At 38.0% G+C, this 16,520-nt stretch overlaps 1 protein-coding gene across 16 annotated transcripts in view; it reads right to left on the reverse strand.

Annotated features, from left to right (window-relative positions):
- The window catches only part of DLG2 (discs large MAGUK scaffold protein 2), a 1,057,033-nt gene that overhangs the window by 494,573 nt on the left and 545,940 nt on the right, over positions 1–16,520 (reverse strand). The window contains exon 2 of one of the 16 annotated variants that reach the window (XM_054188287.1): positions 13,127–13,216. The exons of the other annotated variants lie outside the window; for them this stretch is intronic. Coding sequence (XP_054044262.1) covers positions 13,127–13,171 — 45 coding nt within the window. The 5' untranslated portion in view covers positions 13,172–13,216. The remainder of the gene's footprint in view (positions 1–13,126; positions 13,217–16,520) is intronic. 16 annotated transcript variants of the gene reach the window in all.

Raw genomic sequence — 16,520 nt, forward strand, 5'->3', positions numbered from 1 at the left:
CACACTCCGCATACGGGACTGTCAAGCCTCAGTAGCATTTGCTCTAGAGCGACACCAGTAACGTCCTCCCACCAAACGATTAGAAACGAAACCACAAGCAAGCCAGAAAGATTCTACTTATCCCTCAAAGCAAAGCATCATTTTCAGCTGGAAGCCCTCTGCTGCAACCAGACACGTAAAAAGAAATCAGGATTGTCAAGTAGCACAAACTGACTTTATCATTATTGTCATAAGGGAAGTAAAACAGACCAAGGGAAAACTAATTTTGTTGCTCAGCTAATTTCTGTAATGACTTGCACAGCACTGGGCTTGATTAAAGTGTTTTATCGCCTTCATTATTTTCAATACTTGTACAATTGACTCTTTTTTGTTAAAATCTCTAAAACAACTTTCTGCTGAGTTTCAGCAGTAAATTCACATGCTAGTTGTAAAATACTGTGTCATTGAGAAAATTCTATGATTTCTCCAGCTTTAGGATAAGAAATCAGATTTTCACTCTAAAGCACAAAAGAAGGCCATGGATGGCATCACCAGAGGATCATTTCAGTCAGAATCAGACTTGAACGGGTTGCCTCCCATTTCTTTTTTCCTTTCCCAACAATATCAGCAAATGCAATGAAAAAAAAGTCTTCTTATAAACTTTCTCTAGGCATCTATTCAGTATACATTGTGATACTTTTGTAGGGCCGGTGGCTGGGGACAACATAAGAAGGAAAAAAAGAGGGGGTGGTACTTGTCAGCAGGAAATCTCAGCTTGAACCACTTAAGCTGCAAACTGAGTTTTCAGTTGAAAACTTCCAGAAAACTGCCAAGCAACTACTTAGAGTCCAGAAGAGACACAAAAGGAAGACCAGAGATCTTGAAAATATAATATATGGGGAAAAAATTGATTTATTTGGTCTAGGGAGGGAAGGAGTCATAAAGAGACATACTAGTCACTAAAAAAACCCGATTGCTCGAATAAGAAGGAACTATGTATTTATTAATATAAGAATGTAAAAAGTGCTTAAATTTCAATAAATATTTGGAACGGAAACTTTCATAAATACAAAGTGTGCTGGAGTAGATCATCTGAGATGATCATAGCAAAACGTTGAATTTTCAGAGGGTATTAGAACCACATCTGTCAAGAATAGCAGATCTTGTCTTGAACCAGGGGGATAGTTTAAGCAATCTTTTTTGTTATTTCTATCTTATTTCCTTTAATTTCTATTTACTAGTGACTTATTTTCTTCAGGGAATATAGGAAATAAAGAATTTTTAGTGTGGCTTTGGTGCCGAACAGCTCAGAGAAGGTTTGAAGAACCTCCCTTAATATGGAAATGAAAAAAAGAAAAATTATGCTATTAGTTATGTGGAACGAATCTTTCAAGTTTTGCATACAAATTCACTGATGCCTAAACATGTAATACAAATAAGAAAATACACCACTCACTCCCACACACTCACACACTGTAAAAGCAACACAGATACTAAGATCTCACTCATTTTCCAAAATAGGTGTCACTATTTAATTTCTTAATTAGCTGGTAAGCCAGAAAGCCACTGATGTTCAATATGCCTAACTCGGTATACACAATAGGAATTTGAAAACAGTCAAATTACTATTAATGATTTTTTTTTTTTAAGAAAGATTGCAGTATCATGTCTCTTCCCTGCCAATGGTTGAGACAATGTATATATACCACATATATATATATGTATGGCTGCAAAAACCACACTTAAAGCAAAGAGGACCTTTCAATATAACCCCAGCTGCTAGGTGTTTTGGGAGATACTGGCGAAACACAGGAGAACATTCCCCAAAATCTAGGTTTTTGGCGCAGAACACTGTAAACTGCAGATGAGTAAGAGCGTACATCAAAGTGTTACAGCACGTTAAGAACATGTAATAAAAGATCTGGGGTGGAATTCAGCTGACTATGCGTATGAGACTCGTAACATTTCAGCCGCCCCAAGGGTATCCTGCCAAGCCTAGAGCTGCCACTCCAGAAAAGGTCACATTTCTAAAGGTCCTGTGTCATATCTGCCACTTCGTGCAGATGTCTCAGATTCTCTAAGGTACCTAAAATGCAGGAGAGACTGATGCCTAGACACCCAGATCGTGCCAATTATGTTCTGAGACCCCTTGAGCAGTTTATGTCTGCTTGTGTATTACAGCCACGTAATTGTGTTAAACTCATTCATTTGCCCAGAAGCTTTTGCAATGAGCAAAAAGAACTGACATATTCCTTAGTGAGCTTCCGAGTCCCTGTTAAAGCCGAATACGCTAAAATATTAGTAACAGAAATCACTTTTATGCAGGTTAATGTCACCAGAAATTTTGAATGCCTAGTGAAATGAAAATAAGCAAAGCAAAGCAAAGACAAGAGAGAGGGGGGAAAAGGGATAGATAAAAGAGAAACTCCTCTTGAGTCTAATGAGTAAAGTAATAAATTCACCTCCCAACACCAACTGGAAACCAGTTCCTGCCAGTTTTTCAAGAAAGCCTGAAGATCAAAGAAATGTAAATAAAACCCAGCTAGGGTAAGTATGCTAATGTCTGCCTAATTTAGAAGAAAAGTAATCGATAAAAAGGAAGCAGAGACAGAAAAAATAGAAAGAGGCTTGAAGTGAAAAATTCCATTGGAAAGCTGGATAAAAAGGGATCTTCTATGCATGATCCTCTGAAATCTTAATATAGAGATGGCAGTACATAAAATCATTTAAAAAAGAGGGAAAATAATGAAATAAAATTAAATAAACAATTAGTAAAGTAATTCCTTGTAACCAGAGTAATTCTCTTAGTTGAAAAGCTGGAGACTGGGACAAGACCATCACGTATGTGTTCTCAGTTCTGGTACAAGTCCCATCTGCTTGCTGGGACAATGAACAAGACAGACCCATGGGCAAACCCAGCATAGCTATGCTTATAATTAATTTAAATAGAAACAATTCATTCTGGGTGTAACCGACATCTTCTTTTCCTACTTTGACAAGAAAAAACAGACACAAAAAAAAAAAATAAGGCAGAAGGGCCTGATGTAGCAGGGTGGACATGGCTGCTCTTTGAACTTGTCCATCTGCTCTCCCTTCCTCAGAGCACAGACAGGAGGTTCCGTCTTCACTTTTCAGATGCTACTCTTCCTCTTCCAGAGGATTAAAGGGAACGTTTTCTGAAGTCAATAACATTTTTAGAATGTTGGTCTTATTTTTCAGAGTTGTTTCTGAGCTTCTGCATATCCCGCATGCAGACTTTCATCAGTGCTGCCCACCGTTTCACCTTGCCAGTGATCACAGCCAAGAGGAAAACAGATTTTTTCCCCCTTCCTTTCCTGCTGCCTCGAAACATCTTAATTTAATATTGTTACAATTTGAATGCGATGTTTCCATCCTGACCCTGCCAGCCTGAACTTCCTTTTTCAACTTTATCTATACCTTTAAGAGAAGATATGATAATATCTTAATTATTCCTAAAATATATTCATATCTACTAACTACCTTTCCCTTAACACATAAATTATTGATAACCTCGAGGCAAGATCATTACCTGAATATGTGACTGGAGCTGTTATCAGTTTCAATTCATAATTACAGAGTTTCCATTATTCTCTGTCACTAGAGATTTCTGGTTAATGGAAGGAAAAGAGGAAAAAAAAAAAAAAAAGGAGCCAACAGATCAACTACTCTGCTGATTAAATGTCTTTTTAATTTTCGGCTATGTTACATGCATACAGTTACACCTGGCAGAAGCAAACAGGCTCCTACACATTAGCAGGTTCCTCCAACACTTAAAGAGTACAAAATGAATAATTCTTTATATCTGTTAATAATTTCATTGAAGAATTGGATCTACCAAGTTACAAGTTGTGCCGTGGATGCTATACACCAGAGTTTATGCCACAGATGCTTTTTAAACAACCTCGCATTAAGTATTCAAAGATTATACAGAACCACATAAAATGAGTGGTCTTTCTCAACTGTTATTTCAAAGAACACTACCTGTGCAACATAAAATTAAGATTGTGCTTTTTATAATAGCTATATTTTTCATACTTCAGTGACACAAAATATTTTTGCTCTGTTGTTTTCCCCAATCCCAAAAGTATCTGCCCTGTAAACTGCTTGCTGGCTGATACACTTACCAATTTTTATTTCACATCAGAATTTATGTATCACCACGGTAATGAAATGAAAATGCTTAGTAGATATGGCACTGTGAAGGCTACTCAAACCTTGAGTCATCTGTATAACTCTCTGGAAAGCAGCCAGAAATTATTCTCGTATTATCAGTAGCCAAATGGGGGTTTCATGACCCCCGGAATACTTCCCTGCAATCTAAATGAAGATCTCAGTAGAGAATGTAGGGTTTCAAATGCACAAGTTTTATCTCTATAAACGTGACTGATGGCTCCTTCCCCACAAGATTTTAATTACATTATTATTTCAAGTGCATGATATTAGTTTTTAGAAATTATTACAGTGTTCATCACTGTCATAATTAAGCATTTGTATTACATTATAACTTAAATAATCCATCTATATTCAATTCACAAATTATTCAGCATCGAAGTGTTTTTATTCTTGACAACCCTTTTGTTTGTAATGGTTTAAAATGTTTAAAAAGGTACAAAAGCAGCCAGTTTTATCCTTTGGAATAATCTCCCACAACTCTCTTAATTGGAATCAGCATAAGCAGCTGTGAAATATAATCAACACCATTTTGATAACTGACGTTTTTGTGCGTTGTGAAATCAGAATATTAACACGTTGCTCTTCGTGTCAAATCACGCTTCAAAAGTTCCTTTGATTTACTAAGTACGTCAGTCTCCTAACAAAGCAATCTTACACAGAACTTCTCATTTGAAATGCCAACTCCAAGTATTCAAACCCTACATCTTCTGCGTTACTTCCTTCATCTGTTTGCAAGAGATTGTGGTTTAAATGGTAACATTACTAAAATTGAAAGTCTTTTGCTAATTTTATGTATTGAGCGACCTATATGCAGACAATCATATACGTATGTTTTTGAGTATGTTCACATGTATAAATCCAGATCGGAAAAGCAGGAATTGGAGACAGATGCCAGAGTTGCTCTGTTTCCCACAGCTGTAAGAGTAACAGGGAAAGTGCAGGAGGGCTGCAGGTAACACAGCTGCTTTACAAAACCGAGATGACGCTAATTATCACAATGGGTATCTTCAAACCAAGGTGTTTCACAAAAGACTACAGATCTGATTTCATCTGATTTCAAGTTATTCTTAGGCATGCAGAATGAGTTAAAAAAAAAAAAATATCCCTAATCAAACACGCTTGCCCTAAAATGCATAGAAACCTGTGTTAGGAGATTACATAACGATATTTCATTCAAAAATTTCAGCTTGAAACAGGGTCTCTCAGAAATGAATAGATGGGAGAGTCTAGGGAAGGAAGTAATAATTTCTTTTAAAATTTATTCTCCTGCATTTCAATTACAGAATGGAAATATTATATTGTCGTATGCTCTATGCAGCCTCAGGACTTTGAGACACAGACATAGTTGAGAACTACTTTCTACTTTCATAAAAAATAGCCTGTAATTTACAGAGTCCTTTTTTTTGTGTTTTTTTTTTTTTGTTTGTTTTTTGTTTTGTTTTTTTTTTTTTTTTTTTTTCTATAGTAGCACCTTGCTCCTGTAAAGCTGCCGGGCAGAATTTAGTTGCAATTGCGATACTGGAACATTTTGGGACACATCTTTCCTCTAGGATAAACATCTAAAATGCCAACGTCAGGCAGAAGCTGTAACCCTACTGCCAAAGGGAAAAGAAGTCATGATAGTTCCTTGGTAAATAAAAAGCAGAATGTATGAGAGATGTTGTGAATCATGGAACAAGGTCCATGCAGCCAACTCACATGGAATGAGCCTTAATAACAGTTTGTCCTTTACTTTTCTTAAAAGGATTACGGATTAAAATGTTATTAGTATGATAGCCAGAGATGTAGAGACATTTACACAATGGAACAGCTGCATTTTTATTCAGAACTTCATTTACATGTCTCTTGTTAAAGGGTGGTTTCAACTTTTATTTTCTTAGGTTGAAAAATATGTGCGTATGTGTTTGGTTTTCTATCAGCATTTGCCCCAACAGCTCTCTGTTCCTTTTCTGCTTGATCATACAAAAATATCAAAGAATTTCTTCAAGCTTTGAATTTCTCCCCGTCTCTTCTATCGTGAATTGGCTTACCATGCAAGAATGGAAAGGGTTTGATTGAGAATTTGTTCTGGTAAGCTCCCAAAGTCTAGAGGGACACTCTCAACCTTACATGTAGGGCATTAGTTAAGCAATTAACGCTAGTATCAGCCAGTGTGGCACATCTACAGCTCTCCACATCAACTTCATATTATCACCACGTCAATAAAGCTAAATCATTACTCTAGATGGAGCCATGACCTGGGCAGAAAGTTCACTACGAATGCAATAAAGCCTGTAATGACAAGATGTAAAATATTAAAAAAAAAGTGCTTTATAAGGTTAAAAAAGAATAATAAAATCAGGCTTTCAGTGGCAGCTATTACAAAATGTTAATACTGGAACAGAGGAGTTACTTTACACCATTTACTACAGGAAAATTTATCTTTGAACCAGAGCTGAGATTTTTATCCAAATGGATGGATTTTATGCTGTTTCACAAAAGTTTTCCTATTAACCATTAATATAAAATGCAAACAGCTCTTCACACCTCCGAATCTTCTCCCTTTTATTCTCATTTGATGCTTCAGAGAGGACAGGAGTCCAAACCAAACCTGGAGATAGCACACTAAAACAAAGAATTCCTACCTTTGAGAGAGTGTACAGTAAAAATATTCCCACACATATTAAAGAGAGAAATAAAGCAAAAAGTGAGATAATTTGCAAAAGCAGGTCAGTGGCAGAATCTGGGAATAGTGTTTCAGTCTCTTGGCTTTCATTGCAATTCTCCAGTAGGGACCAAGGTGACCTTGCAAAGCTGGAATTAAGACTTTCAATTATAACAATCTTGTATGAACTGATGAATGTGCTCAATTATACTGAAAGAAATATTTTTGTCTGCCAAAAGGCAAAAGTGTGTTTTTCCTCATCTGGGAAACATTCAGCTTTCAGATCAGCACGATTTCTTGTCTTCTAAGGACACACCAGGGTAGATCTAAAGGTAAAATTGGGCCTTGTCTGCCATGTATTTCACTGGATCATAGAACTATATAATCATAGAACAATTTGGGTTGGAAGGGGCCTTTAAAGATCATCTAGTCCAACCCCCCTCCCATTGGCAGGGACATCTTCAACTAGGTCAGGTTGCTCAGAGCCCCGTCCAACCTGACCTTGAATAGTTCCAGGGATGGGGCATCTACCACCTCTCTGGGCAACCTGGGCCAGTGTCTCACCACCCTCAGTGTAAAAATTTTCTTCCTTATATCTACTCTGAATGTACCCTCTTTTAGTTTAAAGCCATTACCCCTTGCCCTATTGCAGCAGGCCCTGCTAAAAAGTCTGTCCCCATCTTTCCTGTAAGCCTCCTTTAGGGACTGAAAGGCCACAATAAGTTCTCCCCGGAGCCTTCTCTTCTCCAGGCTGAACAACCCCAACTCTCTCAGCCTGTCCTCACAGCAGAGGTGCTCCAGCCCTTTGATCATCTTCGCGGCCCTCCACTGGACCCGTTCCAACACCCATCTGTGTCTTTCCTGTGCTGAGCGCTCCAGAGCTGGACACAGGACTACAGGTGGGGTCTCACCAGAGCAGAGCAAAGGGGGAGAATCATAGCATCATAGAATCATAGGGCTGGAAGGGACCTCTGGAGATCACCCAGTCCAACCCCCTGCCAGAGCAGGGTCATCTAGAGCAGGTTACACAGGAACGCGTCCAGGTGGGTTTGGAATGTCTCCAGAGTCGGAGACTCCACCACCTCTCTGGGCAGCCTGTGCCAGTGCTCTGCCACCCTCACAGGAAAGAGGTTCCTCCTCATGTTGAGGTGGAACTTCCTATGCTCAAGTTCGTGCCCGTTACCTCTTGTGCTGTCCCCGGGCACCACTGAAAAGAGCCTGGCCCCATCCTCCTGACACCCACCCTTTAAGTATTTCTAAGTGTTGAAAAGATCCCCCCTCAGCCGTCTTTTTTCCAGACTGAAGAGACCCAAATCCCTCAACCTTTCTTCATAAGAGAGGTGTTCGAGTCCCCTCATCATCTTGGTAGCCCTTTGCTGTCCCCTCTCCAGCAGTTCCCTGTCCCTCTTGAGACGGGGAGCCCAGAACTGGACACAGCACTCCAGGTGCGGCCTCACCAGGGCAGAGTAGAGGGGGAGGATGACCTCCCTCCACCTGCTGGCCACACTCTTCTTGATGCCCCCCAGGATGCCATTGGCCTTCTCGGCCACAAGGGCACATTGGTGGCTCATGTCAAGGCTCAGCCACCTCCCTCACCTTCTGGTAATGCTTCTTTTGACGCAGCCCAGGATGCAGTTGGCTTTCAGGGCTGCGAGCACACATCGTCGGCTCACGTCCAGCTTTTCATCCATCAGTAACCCCAAGTCCTTCTTTGCAGGGCCGCTCTCAATCCCTTCCTCCCCAAGCCTGGACTGATAGGATCAGCTAGCCCAGTGCAGCTGCCCTTGCCCTCCAGGTGCTCAGAAAACTAGGCAGAAGTGAAAAATGTCTCAGTATTCAGAGGGATGTGTTCTGAATTTTTAAAAGATGATCAAAGCGCTCCTTCACGTTTCTTTACTTTAAGGTCTGTAAGCATATGATCACATCTGCCTTCCTTGACAAAGCAGGAAAATACATCCACTCCACCTGTGATGAGATCAGCAGCAAGCAAGGCGACAAATAATTTCAAAAGTAATTGTACATTCCCTGTTGCTCAGTATCAATTTGATGCCATATTGCTGTTCACCTTAGCGCGATTGGTACTGACTGACAGCATTAGAAAAAAACATTTTAAATGTAATCTCCGATATAAACAGTACTTAGCTATTTAAAGTTAAAAAGAGAATTCATTAGCCTGCGGGATGGGGAATTCAAAGCTGAAGGTCTAATGAAAATCTATCTAGATCATATTCACAGAAATGACAGGCTCCTTCGCGACATTTATATAATGAAAAGCTCGTGTGCCAGAATGGGCTGTTCTTACAGCTGGGCCTACAGCACTTCCAGGCAGCACATCTGTGCTGGTGCAGTTGGTGCTCCTCCTAGTAGGTGGCTGGGGGATTAAGTAAATATATCAGATATCTGAGGGACTACGTAACTAATATAAAATGCCTTTTTTCTTTCCCTTTTTTTTTTTATTTTTTTTGGTAGCAATTTCAGATTAACCAAACTAAGAGAAGCCTGGTAACTAGACAAGAGTTTTGAATAAAAACTCCAGGTTTGTACATACATGCATTTTGCTTTTATGAAAAGTTCTTTACGGATGTGCATTCAAGTGGGAAATGTAAATGAGCAGAATTTCAGAAATAGGTGTACCTATACGTAAAGGTCATTTTAAATAGAACAGAATGGGAATGCTTATCCTGTTAAGCATTCCGTGTGATCTCAGCACTATATGAGCTCAGGACTGCAAGCATCAGCATCATTTCAACGTTCTTTAGGGTTTTTTTTCCTGTCAGTGTAGGAAGGTTTAACAAACAAACTAATATTCATTTTCTAAAGTTTGCCAAACTTTTCATATCCTAAAAGGTGGACAAACAGAAAATATCAGCAACTAAATGCTACCTCTTAGACATAACAAAAATAAAAAAGGGAGATATTTTTCACAAATCTGGGCTCTATGCACACAATAAAAAAATCTCACCTCCACAATTGACATCAGCTGCACAGAGAAACCAAGGAGAAACATAACTAACAAGGAACACTGAATAATTCAAGACATCTTTCATACACCACCGCAAGGTTCACAGAACATTACGGGGAACGCCTCCATTACTGATATGTTTTCCCCTTCAGGGAGCAGTGAAAGTTAACTTTCACCATTAGTGCAGCAGAATATCCCTTTAATAAATTTATATTAGTAGCACTTAAAGAAGCCCTTAGATACAAACAAGAATAGAGTAAAAAGGCAAGGTGGGGAAATAGGCTCTTAGCTCAGAAAGACAACTGTAGCAAGGCAGCCTTCAGATGGAGGTGAGCTTTCTTCACAAGGTTATTCGGAGATTTCCTCCCATTTATCTAGGGACAGCGAATACTGTTAGAATTACAACGTAAATCTCTTTTTGTGACATTTCTGTCATAAAACGCAGGTTATTTAATGCAAAGGCAAGTACGTAAGGTATTACAGAAAGTAACATCTCTGAGCACAAAGGATTTAGGAGGGTTCAATAGAGTGGGAGGGAAAAAAACTTAGTATTTTCTTCTTACCAGTCTTCACCACGTTTCAAGTCTGACACCCACAAGCACTAAACCATAACAGAGTCTGTCCACCTTTTCCTTTCCAGCTATGTATTGCAGGATGTTAGGGAGAGATCTGAACATGAGTAAAAAGGAAAAATTCCCTTAAGCACACATATTCCCAGTGGAAATTTGGTGAGTTCACACATCTCCCTGGGTTCAACCTGTATCTCATCTGCTGTATTTGAGGCACCTGCCCCAATCCCATAAATTGTTTACCTCCTCACTTGTTCTCAATAGCAAAAACTGCATTTGGGAATAAGCATTTGTGGAATCAATCTGGGCAAAGACTATCTGAGCTCTTTTAAACCCCTAAACCAAGCTTATCTGTTCTATGTTAGATAACCTGTTCTAGATTAGATAATGTTCTGTCACATACTGGAGAAGAGGAACCCATTTGTTAAAAAAGAACCCTAAGCTACTTTAAGTATCCCTTTTTTGTGTTAAACCTTAGTGTATAACCTTCTGAACGAATTAAAGGTGAGTAAGAACACCTGAAAAACACTTCTGTGATTCATTTAAACTTCACCTGAGAGTATTTTAAAGTTGAATATTTGTCAAGTTTCTCCTACGCTCCCCACTCAATATATTTGTAAAAGAAGCACAGCGTTTCTCAGGTAAAACAAGGAGCCTTGACAACTTGTGTTATCCATTTATGGAAATAATAATAATTAAAAAAATATTTTGTAATATAAGATTAGACTTCTGATTCCTCTTTCTGATATTTCACCAAGTGATTTGGACAAGGGTCATAATCTAAACCCCTGGTTTACAAATTCAGTGAAATTTTAGATATTGACAAGAAGTTCTGAAAACAAAAACTTTCAGAAATCTTAACCATGAGAGTAACAGAAGTAGACAGCCAAAAAATAACATTTCAAAATATTTCATTAACATTTCAAAATATTCTGTGTCCCTCAGAGGAGAAAGAAGAAGACATCACAGGACTCTGACAAACAAGTGGTAAGTATGGTCAGAAAGGTAACCTTCAGCACCGCGGAAACATCATGTTGTACCAACTTATGAATCCCTCTCCCTGGTGTTGCATCGTGGGCTGGACACCATGGTAAATATATTGCCAATTCCAATATATGCAGCCATGCTCAAAGTATGATATTGTAATGATTTGGGGAGTTTTTATGAGATGAGATGCCATCAAGAATTAACAGAAGAATACACTAAGCACACATAAGGCAAAGTTGTACTCACTTGGATGACTCAAAAAGTCATATTCCTCTAATAATGATAATAAACTGTCAGGTATATTTTTTCTTCCTTAAGTTCTGTTTCGGTAGCAAAAATAAAATAAAAAAACCCAACGCACAACACCACCAACTTTTAGATTCTATTTCCAGTTGTGTTGCCTAGCTGTAGGACACCAATTCCATCATTAAATTCCCTGACCACCAATTTATCATCTTTAAGCGGGACCGCACTTAAAAGACAAGTTAGACACCAAGGACTGTACCAACAAATTTCAGAACCCCAACCCCTCTTCTGAACGGCGTTCGGAAAGGAATGAGAAAATGACGAAAGGCTAAAATGGAACCACATAGGTAATTTGCAGTGCTCAAACCAGATTTTACAAGACAGGGGTTTGGAAACATCTTTGGCTGGGTGCCAGCACCAGCAATGGTAGCAGACAGCGTAGTAAGACTGGTGGCGGTGGAGCCAGTGGGTGGCAGTGAGCCTCCTCTGGGCTAGGTCAGGAAGGACACTTACATACTATATAAAGCCCCCCATCATATCACTAGGACACAGTTTCCAGCAGCAGTCAAGGTTTCCCTTCAGGCTTCATGGTTGGGACAAAAAAGCCTGGCAACAGGCCAATAGAGACTACAGAATATCCCAGTCAACAAGTTGGTATTTCATTACCTGAACAGTTTGCCACATCTTCATCACTCTAAATACAAGAATGATCAGGAAAATACAGGTTGATGGATGACTGAATCTATTTTGAACCATGCAAAATTAAGCTGTTTGTCTAGATGCCGTAATGCAAGTACTTTATAAAAACATTTGCAATGTTTGGGGTTTTTTTGGTTGTTTTTTTTTTTTTTTTTTTTATCTAGCAGTGGGAAGAAAAAGAACAAAAGAATATGAACTAAAACAATCCATATATTAACAAATATTCCAATTTATTCAGTATACTATTTTAATAGGTTTTGCTTTCAGCTTTTATATCTTCCACAATAGTATAGTATGGTTGGATTTAGAGATATAATATCATACACTACGTCCCCTTATTACAGTCTGAATAATTTAGTATGTTTATACTTTAGGGGAAAAAAAACCAGTAAAAATTACATTTCTCCTTATTCAGCATTCATCCTCCCTTTTTAATTTCCATATTTATTCCATTACCATGTATAAAAAGTTTGCTTTAACTGTTAACAAGTCCAGACCTATGCTAAAAGTTCAATCTCCATTCTCTATGCCCACATAAATCTCAGGAAAGCCTTCGTGATCCTGAAGTCAACAGTGTGTACTTTGAGCTATCTCGTCAGCTATTACCAATATAGAGATCTTGAAATACGAAACTGGCTTTCAGTGGGACTAATTCACAACTGAGACAGAGTAGAATTAAGGATTTTCCCTTCTAACAGTACAGCTGCCTGTACAACTGAGCATTTAAGAATTCAGGATCCAATATTGACTTGAACTGTATTTGCATTAAAGCATTACTTTTAACTAATGTTCACGTGACATTTCTTAAAATGTATACATATTTTAAATTAATTAATTCAAACTTACATAGTGTTTTGAAGTACTTAGTGCCAGATACCTTATGGAAGTCATCTATTTGAAAAGTATTCTGTGATCGTGGAACACATACTACTTGATCTGTTTAACAAAGGTTAATGTGAAAAACAGTATCAGTAGGTAAGGCAAATCAGTTATTGCTAGAACAGCACCTAAAAAGAAATGGGTTTCAGCTCACTAATGAACTGCGTGGTAGAATGGTGTGGACTGAAGACAATTTTTTCAACTCAAAAGTTGGTATGGTTTTATTCACGTAAGATAAATGCAATTCTTCACACGCTAAACTTTTTTTTTCTTCAAATTAATTTCTAAAAGATACCCTTTTACAGAAACAAAATGTATCTGAATGATTTCATAAGTGAAATATCTCCTGGACAATCACATTTAAATACAGAAGAACTAGGATGAACCTGAAGGGTACAGCACTGTTGTTTCCAGACCTCAAAATCTAGACATGATCATAATACAGATACAAACCTGTTTTAGTAGACATTTCAGGAGTTTATAAAAAGTAAAGGGAATTCCAAGTCACTAAATTTGATTTTAAAAAACCCAAACAAGTAGATAGTAACAGTCATAAATAATAGAAAAAAAAAAACAGATGCTCACTGGAACAAATTCTCGTGTTTCCACTGTTGTTGATTCTGCAATTTATACAGAGCTTACAAGACAAGCCACTGACAAGCTGAAAACTATATATTAACCTTTTTGAGACGGGAGAGCATAAATTATTCATTTGTTTGTTTGTTTTTAAAATTGTAATGACAATAAATCTTTATTTTGACATTCCAGTTGTGCTGCTCAGGAACTCTTCCAGATGATAATGTAGTAAGTACAACCTAACTTTTCACTGGAACATTTAAAGATGTTATTTTTAGTAAAGATCAGCTGCTTTGTTCTAATTAGCTATTGAATATCTTCTATAGAAGTACAAATCCTTTATTATTAAGTACCAAGTGTACATCATCTTTCTTCATCTCAGTCGCATACTGATGACGTTTCCAAATAAGGAAAAAGGAAACAAGATACAAAAAAGGAGATGGGGAATGAGAAGGTCTTGGCACATAATTAGTTTTTATAGAAAAGTATGGTCAGGAATATATTTTTGTTGTTTACCTGTAATATTTATTTTTTAAAAAGTATTGTAATGGCTATTATAACTTATCTGTAGTGACTATGTAGAGCCATATACTATTTTTTTTCTTCTGAAAGAAAAAACACGGGGGAAACCTGTTTAGAGTAAAACAAGGAGAAACAAACCCTGTTGATGTACCATTTTTATTCTGCAAGTAAGTTAAAAAATAGCAACTTCTGACATAAAAGTAGACTGCTACATAGGCATGCTAGAATTTGTATTCCTATTTTATGTTCTCCCAGGACGAAAACAAAATGCTGATTCCAAAACCTTTGACAAAAGTGGAGTATAGGAATTAATATTAATCACTTGTTTTGGTATTAGCAAGCCTGCTGTTTGTGCTGGCTTTTGTGATATGCATATAAGGTCTCCAGGGAACCGCAGTACATTATCTACACAGGAAACGAGTCTTAAAGAGGCATGTGCCTGCCTACAAATGATTAAGGTATATCACACGTGTGAATGAGCAGCTAAATTCTGACAGATACAATTAAAATGAATAGTTTGGTCATATATAACCGTCTAAGATGTGGAATAAATTTTGCATAAACACAGACACCTAGCACACTAATTACGATTCCTATTTCTGAACTGCTGAAGAAGCACCGAATGCAGAGGCTGAGGTTTGTGACCTTACTCAATCTGACATTCAAAATATAATTTTCTCTGAATTCATCTTCTGTGGATACTATAGGAAATGCAGCATCACATTCAAGATGTCCATATGCACTTTTTACTAGTGTTGACACATTTTCTACTGGCATTTTGACTTTCTGCCAACCGGTTGTTGGGGTTTCCTTGCCTAATTTTAGGAAAAGGCAGTGAGAAAACTACTGACATAAGGTTTGTTCCCCAGGAAATCCAGAGTTTACAAGGTTGTTCCCATTATTCACCTCAAAGATCTACTACCACATGTATGCTAGGACTAGTCATACAGGCACTTAAAAACACTGTGTGATTTCATAGAAGGCTTCAGAAAGGAAACCATGAAAGGTGGAAGTTTGCTCAGCAGGTATTATGCCAAATGCTACAGAGGAGCACAGTGTTCCCTATAACAGTCTCATCTTTGTGAGGGAGGATGAGAAAAGAGGTGAAAGAGGAGTAGATGTGTACAGTAGGACCTGGACAGATTTCAGCTAATTGCCTGTGTTAGGAGCCTAGTCAACTTTGTCTCCCCATATGGTGAATAAAGCATTTCCAGGGAGTAATTCAGCATATGTAAATATGAATCACACCTGAATCCAACTTTTTCCACTGACTGGAGCAATGTGATTGTGTTCTTCCCTTAAGACTGAGTGAGGCAAACCCAGACCTAAGAATATGCTGCTGTCCACGGCTAAAGATTAAACTATGCAGATCTTACCAAACAGTGTGCATGTGCGCAACATTTTTCTCCTATAACCATAGAGTAAGTAAACCTAACTTGTTAAATAAAGTATGGCTATTTATGACATGAAGGTGTTCTTACCCTAATAAATATTCCACCTGTCATCACTCAGAGCTGCAGGTGTAGAGCCATCCAACAGATTGTAAGGACCCACAGTACAAAAAAGTGCGACAAAAAGACAACTTCCAGCTGTGGAGAGCTGGCAGCCCAGACAGCAACTCGGAAGTGGAAGAGGAAACGGAAGAGAAGAACCCGGAGAGAAGGTTGGAACAAACCAAAGATGTCCTCATTCACCAATTGCCTCTCCAGCGTACGTCAGGTTTACAAATACAAATTCTGAGCTTCTTGCCTTCTGTGCCAAAATCACACACAGAGAAATGTATCTTGCAAATTTTTCATTATGCAGATTACATAGGGATGCCTACGTATAGAATAATTTAGCGTGACTAATATTGTCAAATATCCTTAGTGCCTTTCTCTCACTCCGTGCAAACAACACTTTAAGTCTTTGAGCACACATTGGGATTTGTCATTTCATATCTAGGAGCACATATGCATTGCATGTTGACAACTATTTCCCAGATTAAATTCACTGAAGTCTGTTTGTTAAACTCAGTGAGTAGGGTAAGACTCATACTAAGTGGATTTTTTTTAATGAGATCTTCACAGGGAAATTGAATTTAACAAGAAACGTTAATGAAAAAAGGACCTGAATGAGATTTGAATATTTTTCTACGAATATTCTTTTTAAGTGTGAGTTTTCTTTTTAGCAATCCGCATTATAATATTCGCCTAGTAAACAGTAATACTGTACCAAATGACTTTAGATTTGGATTTTTTATTAAGATTTATTCTGTTCTTTA

The sequence above is a fragment of the Rissa tridactyla genome, chromosome 1 (genome assembly GCF_028500815.1).
Source record: "Rissa tridactyla isolate bRisTri1 chromosome 1, bRisTri1.patW.cur.20221130, whole genome shotgun sequence".
Taxonomy (NCBI): domain Eukaryota; kingdom Metazoa; phylum Chordata; class Aves; order Charadriiformes; family Laridae; genus Rissa; species Rissa tridactyla.